We start from the raw sequence: 6,182 nt of genomic DNA on the forward strand, positions 1-6,182 counted from the left end.
TTCATAAACCATCTCTTTTTAGTACATAATAGAATTTTTTCAGTGTTCAACACTAAATACACCAGCCCAAACTAACTACATAATCCTTTCTTCCTTCTTTCCTTCCTTCCTTGCTTCCTTCCTTCTTTCCATCTACCTTTCCTTTTTTCCTTCCAAATCTCAACAACTTGAGCTTACCTTTAACTTGCTAGGAACTCACACTCTTCACAATTTTCCTAAAATAATTCACTGTTTCAGTAAACTCACCTGCAAGTCTACCTAGGAGAATTGGTTTCATTTAAAGTAGGGAAGATCTTTCTAAACACCTGGCTTAGCTTCAGTTCCTTCTTAACACCTTTCCAATTAGCTTTCTTGATGGGGACAACCAGGGCAAAATAAGAGTTGAAAAGACCCAGATTCTGTCAGTTAATTAGTGAATATTTATGGCGTACCAGGGTCCCCCCGTCCTCGCCCCTATCGTGCTTCTCCTCCAAGTTGAAAGTTCTTTATCCCAAGACATGTGAATCTTGTTACTCTCCTTTCCAGAAGTTTATTCCTAAAATGTGATTTCCAGCCAAGGAACTTAACTCATGCAAAGACTCAAGTACACATTTGGGGACTTCTTTAATATTAACCTTGTTTAATAGGTGTCAATGGCTTCACCAGCCAGGTGACTTAGAGAATTACACAAATCAGCATGTAAATTCTCTAGGGCTTATTCTAAGAGCAAGAAAAAGAGTCCAGACAGGGGGAAGACAGAAGAGCTCTGGGGACAGTTAGCGGAATTCATCAAAGACATGGGGGACAAACTCATCTTTGTAGAATGGGTGGGATCTGAACAGGTAGGTAGCTGCATGGATAGGTGACCGGAGCTGAGAGAGGAACAGGTGGATAGGCCTGCCAAAGAACCCTTTTGTGGACTGACAGTAGGCAGGTTGAAAGGCCAGCCAAGCCAGATTATGAAGGATTTTAAAATCCAGGCAGACACTTGTATTGATAAGTGAAACAAGGGCATTCTTCAACGTGAGTAGAAGAACATGTTGATAACATCCTTTAGTTCAGGCTCTCATAGAGCATACCCTGTCTCGGGTCCATCTCATCACCACCAAATGGTCAGCTCTTTATTACATCGCTGTGGAGCTGAGCATCTGTGCAGTCGACTGGGTCACGTACACCAGGGGAAAGTCAACGACAAGATTTGCCCTTTCTTGTTTCTATTCTTTCCCCGTTGCCTTTGGAGCCTGTTGGAGACATTCTAGAATGTACTTCTGAATCTACAGCAACATCTGGTAGAAAGTAGAAGGCAATGGCAGGAAACAAACAAGTAGGAATGGTAAGAGAATACAAGAGCTGAGATTAACATGTTTTTTAAAAAATCCAAACAATGCTGACAATTCCCTACTCTTCTCTTCAAGCTCTTCCATGGCTATCTTCTAAAAATCTGTTTCTTTGTTTCTCCTTGGTCTGTTTAATGTCCTATAGAGTGGGAAAGATGGCTATTTATTTTTACGACAGTAATAAAACAAGTGGCTTAGTCACCCAAGTAGTTTCTCTCTTCTTCCTCTATGGATTAGTGTCTGCACAACTTCCTCTTACTACTTTAAGACAGAGAAATATTTTTATAATCAGGTGAAATGTGTCACTACTGATAGTTAACTTGGAAAAGCTAAGAACAAACACATAGGTTGTTTTATGTGGGGGGCTTATTTTTCGCATTATAACAAAATCTCTATGCAGCATTTAAGATGGGAAGGAGTTTGGTGGAGGTGAAGTTTTGTTGTGAGACACTAGAAAACGCCTCTTTGCTAATGTGGTAACTGTATTGTAGATTATAAAGACACTCTGTATTCTCTTAGGTACCAGCTAAAGTCTGAAGTTTATTCTGTCTGGGAATTACCTGTGCGTCTTCATCTGGCATATTGTCCACTAACCAGATATAGTATTACAACATCGCATAGGATCTTGAGTTTTTGTTTTGTTCTGACTTTTTGTCTTTGTCTTTCTCTACAGATTTCTGTTTCCAGTGTAATCTATTTCCTTTAGAATCTGTCGAGAAAGGGTATAAATCACGTAACAAATGTGTAGTCATTTGATTAAAAATAAGCATCATTCATACAGAATTCAGTTGTAAACAGTTTGATAAAAATTGCTATTGGTAAGCGTTTTTTAGCCTTTTTCATTTCCATAATTAAGACGTTAGAACTTAGCTATAAACATTTCTCAGATTCTTCAACTTAGAAATATTATGAAAAGATAAATTGTCAGGGGCTGATTCCATATAGAACCCAAGGAACTGCAGTGAAAAGGATTGTTACAAAATGACTCAGGTGCAAATACACTCTTTCCTACCTAAGAGAAAGATCAATGTTCTTTTTAATTTAAGGTTTTTCCCACAGAGTGAGCGTCCACTATTTCTTTGGGCAGCAGAGTAGCACCTACGCTTTTTCCTTTCCAGAACGTAACCAAGGCAGGACACACCCAGGGTTTACACACAGATCCACATGCTCAGAACTTCAAATCTCCAGGATACCTTGCTCGTCCATGCTATTTACTGCAGCCCCAGAGCAGGGCTCTTGAGTCTTTTTTACTGTTAGTTATTCCCAAATTTGCCTTTTAGTTGTCTCAGTACACAAAACAAATAGCCTCGTTACACATTCGGTAAGTCCATATCACACAAAATGTTTTATTGGGTGACTATTTTAAGATGCATGCATAAGTTTGTCCATTTCTGTGCATCTGTTTTTCTATTATCACAAAAATCCCAGGTTTGCTATAGGCCTGTATTTCTCTGTGGGCTTCCATGAAAGAGTGGTTTTTAATTATTTCCTGGGACAACACCCTAGCAAGCTAATCTTGTACCACACTCCCTTTTTCTTAAGGAAGCCCTTACCGGGCCAAGTACTAATAGCTTCAAGCATATTTGGGAGGAAAAAAATAGAAAGAGAATCATGTTACTATTTATTACATTTACAAAGATGACAGTAGTTTCCACAGTCCAAATAAAACATGATTATTATATCTAAATTTCAAATGGCTTTCTATCTCAATGTAATGATTTCATTCTTTTCCCCAACTGTTTGAACCAAATTCCATTAATCTGTAGTTTTAAAAGAAACAGTTTTACATTAATATCTTGCCCTTCCTCCTGTACCGTGTAAGAGTTCACTCTTATGCCTTAACGAATATGTAGTTCTCTCCATCCCACAAATGGCATTAGAAACAGCAAATACTTTTTAAAAATACATTACTCAGCTTCAGAATGAATATATGTGCACATTACTAGCACAAGAGAATACAGTAGTAAACATAGGAAATAGTATAGTCTTCAAGTACAGAAAACTAGTTTTTTTTTTATTCCAATATCGTTTGCTTAACTGACTGCCCAGGTTTGGGATGGAAAAGCAATGGAATTTCAGCTTCAATTCATTAGCCATTCTCCGCCCTTCTCTGAGTCAAAATAGTGAATTTGGGTCTAGGTGTCCTAATGAGAAAGCCTGTAACAGCACTAATAATAGTGGTAATAATAGAATGAGATGATAGGTAATATAAACAGAGCACATAGAATGTTCCAAGAATGGTTTTAAGCAATATACTTGTATTACTCTTCAGCAAAAGCTTTTAAAGTGGATGCTAGTATTATCCCCATTTTATGGATGAGGAAAAAAACACATAGAAATGGTGTCAAGGAGAAACAAAACATTTTGTTTATTAGGTCAACATATAACACAAAGTAGGGTGTATTGTTAACACTATGCTTTTACTGTTATTGTTTTGCCCTCCACAACGTGGTTAAAGCTAAATGAGAAAGACCTTTGCTAAACTTTGTCATCCTTTACTATTAGTTACTGAAAGCTAAGTTCTGAATCCTTTTCCCAAAATTAAAAGAAAACGGTGCTTGGTTTTCACTGCCACTGCCTAAGGCAACAACAGGGCTTTGCCAATTATTGTGCAACATGTAAAGAAAGCTTGATTCTTGAATTATTAATCATTTCTTAAGCATCTGGTCCTTTTCCCACAATGTGGCCCTGAGTGATGATTTCTCTCCCGGCACCATATCACCCATTTATTAAACTCTGAGCCACATTAGGTAGTAAGTCAAAACTGACTAACTTAGTACCAAAATATTATGTTTCTTAAAAAATATTTTGATTTTCCCTTATTGTTTTAACCTCTGAGAAGTACAGGTTCCATTCAATAAGTGGGACGTCTATGTTTATACTAAAATATATACAATAAGAGATGAAACGGAAATCACCAATTGACAATCTGCTATTCTGAGCAGGAATTTTAAATTTCTTACCTCTCCAGAGTACTTGTAATTAACAGGGACAGGTTTGGCTTTCAAGATTTCCCCCTAAAATGAATATGTATTCTAGGCATTAACACAATATGTGGAATCAGTGTATATGGGATTTTTCTGGGGTTGGAGTTGGAGGAAATCAGGTGGGAAAGGACAAGGAGATGTCTACAGTTTGAAGTAGGGAGCAAACAGACTTTTATCTTCGGATATGTAATTGGCACGTTTCTCTCCATTACTATATAGGATAAGGGACAGACTCCATCTTGAGTTTCCACCAATCGCACCCTCAAAAATTCATTTTATTTAATTAAATTATATCTTTGCATATCTACATATTTATAAATGCAACACTAGTTCCAGCAGTTGAACAAGAGCACATTCACATGGCTGTCTTTCAGAGCAGCTTACTAAGTTTTGTTGTGACATGTTTATAACCAGTTGCTAACCTAGGTGTCGCATCATTGCTAAGCCTCGATGGAACGTGTATGGACATGTTTTATTTGCTAATCTGTGCTGTGAACCCATCAGTCTGTTTGCAGTGGGGAGGAAGTGGGCAAGAGGGGTGGGAGAGGGTGGAAGGAGGGAGGATCATTTTGTTTGATGTGTTGGGGGCGAGTGGGGGGGGAGGGAAGTTGGTCATGAAGTTGGAACTGAGATGTCCCTAAAGGGTTCTGTTTTCACCCTTGCACAAAAATCAGCTGCAATAAATAGATGTCACTCAAAAGCAGGTTTTCAGTGATCATACTGTTTTCTTTTCTTTTTTTTTATCCTTCTTTATATTTTTTCTCAGGGGAAATCTCTCACGTCAAAGAGGTTAACAAGCCTTGTTCAGTCTTACTAAAAGGATCAACTTGCAGCATGGAAACAGACTGAGTCGTTGCATATACTTTGTAGCCCTTTGTGGTTCCCTGGAGCAGAGGACATTAAACCAAGATGTTGCATGAGCAAAGGACCTGAATTGTTCTTTCTTTGTGTGCATTAAGACATTGCCATCTCCAAGGGATTCTACCATCTCAATGCCTCCATTTCAAACGTTGTCTGCTTACTTCCTTGTACTACTCTGGATCTGTGTCTTTTCCTTTTTATCAAGGTCAAGTGAAGTAAACCTTTTATTTTTTTTTCCCTTTCTCTCCCTTTTCCGAAAGCTTCTGCTAGACACGCAGTTCACTGAAATTTCAGTCAGTCACAAACTGGAAGAATTGTAAAAGAAAAAAAAAAGCATATATTAATAAGTATACATATGGCTTCACATTTATTAAACAATAATTTAGCACAGAAAGTTTCATTTCACCAATATATTCACAGTCAGAAACAAGCTCATATCTTCGTCCGTTGTCTGTACATTCTCAGTTAATGTTTCTTGCATTTATTTTTATACCATATTTAAATAAGAAACACCTTTTACTCCAAATGTATTAAAGTTGATTCCTTCTCTGTAAATTTGTGTATGTTTATATTGTTGGTTTACCTTTCATTAAAAGATGCAGAATCTCTTTCTTTTGTAACTTTTGACTTCCGTGATAACTGAAAACAAAAATGCTGAGAAAGCATTGACAAATCTAGAGTTGCAATTTAAACTATCATCCTGAAAGTTTATTTCAGGGTTTCAAGACAAGTTTGGATGGTTCAGCAGCCAGGAACAGATTGAAAATGTTTCTTTTGTGGGCTAACCCAAGACCAGGGAGGTCATTTTTCTTGTGTTGTGAAAAAACAACACAAATTGGCCTTCCATACTTTCAGAGCTATTTACAGGTCTTTCTGCTTCATTATGAATGGGCATCATGAATATTCTATTAGAATTAGGTCTGAGTGTGCCTTTCCAACTCAAGAATAATTTTTGTTTTAAGTATGATTCTAAAAATTTCTTAGGTCAGTAGCTCTTAACTGTTTGGCGGTTACAAAT

General features: G+C 37.3%; 1 protein-coding gene across 6 annotated transcripts in view; it reads left to right on the plus strand.

Moving 5' to 3' along the window:
* RGS7 (regulator of G protein signaling 7) overlaps nucleotides 1–5,766 on the plus strand; it is a 437,701-nt gene extending 431,935 nt beyond the window's left edge. For 4 of the 6 annotated variants that reach the window (XM_033099770.1, XM_033099771.1, XM_033099772.1 and 1 more), the window contains one exon: nucleotides 5,070–5,237. Coding sequence is in view for 2 of the 6 variants with exons in the window: in XM_033099771.1 (XP_032955662.1) it covers nucleotides 5,070–5,120 (51 nt within the window). In the remaining 4 variants the exon portion in view is untranslated. Of the gene's footprint in view, nucleotides 1–5,069 lie in introns of all 6 variants that reach the window. The other 2 variants (XM_033099767.1, XM_033099768.1) reach the window with 1 other exon arrangement.
* The last annotated feature ends 416 nt before the right edge of the window (nucleotides 5,767–6,182 follow it).

This window comes from Rhinolophus ferrumequinum, chromosome 27 (genome assembly GCF_004115265.2).
Source record: "Rhinolophus ferrumequinum isolate MPI-CBG mRhiFer1 chromosome 27, mRhiFer1_v1.p, whole genome shotgun sequence".
NCBI lineage: Eukaryota > Metazoa > Chordata > Mammalia > Chiroptera > Rhinolophidae > Rhinolophus > Rhinolophus ferrumequinum.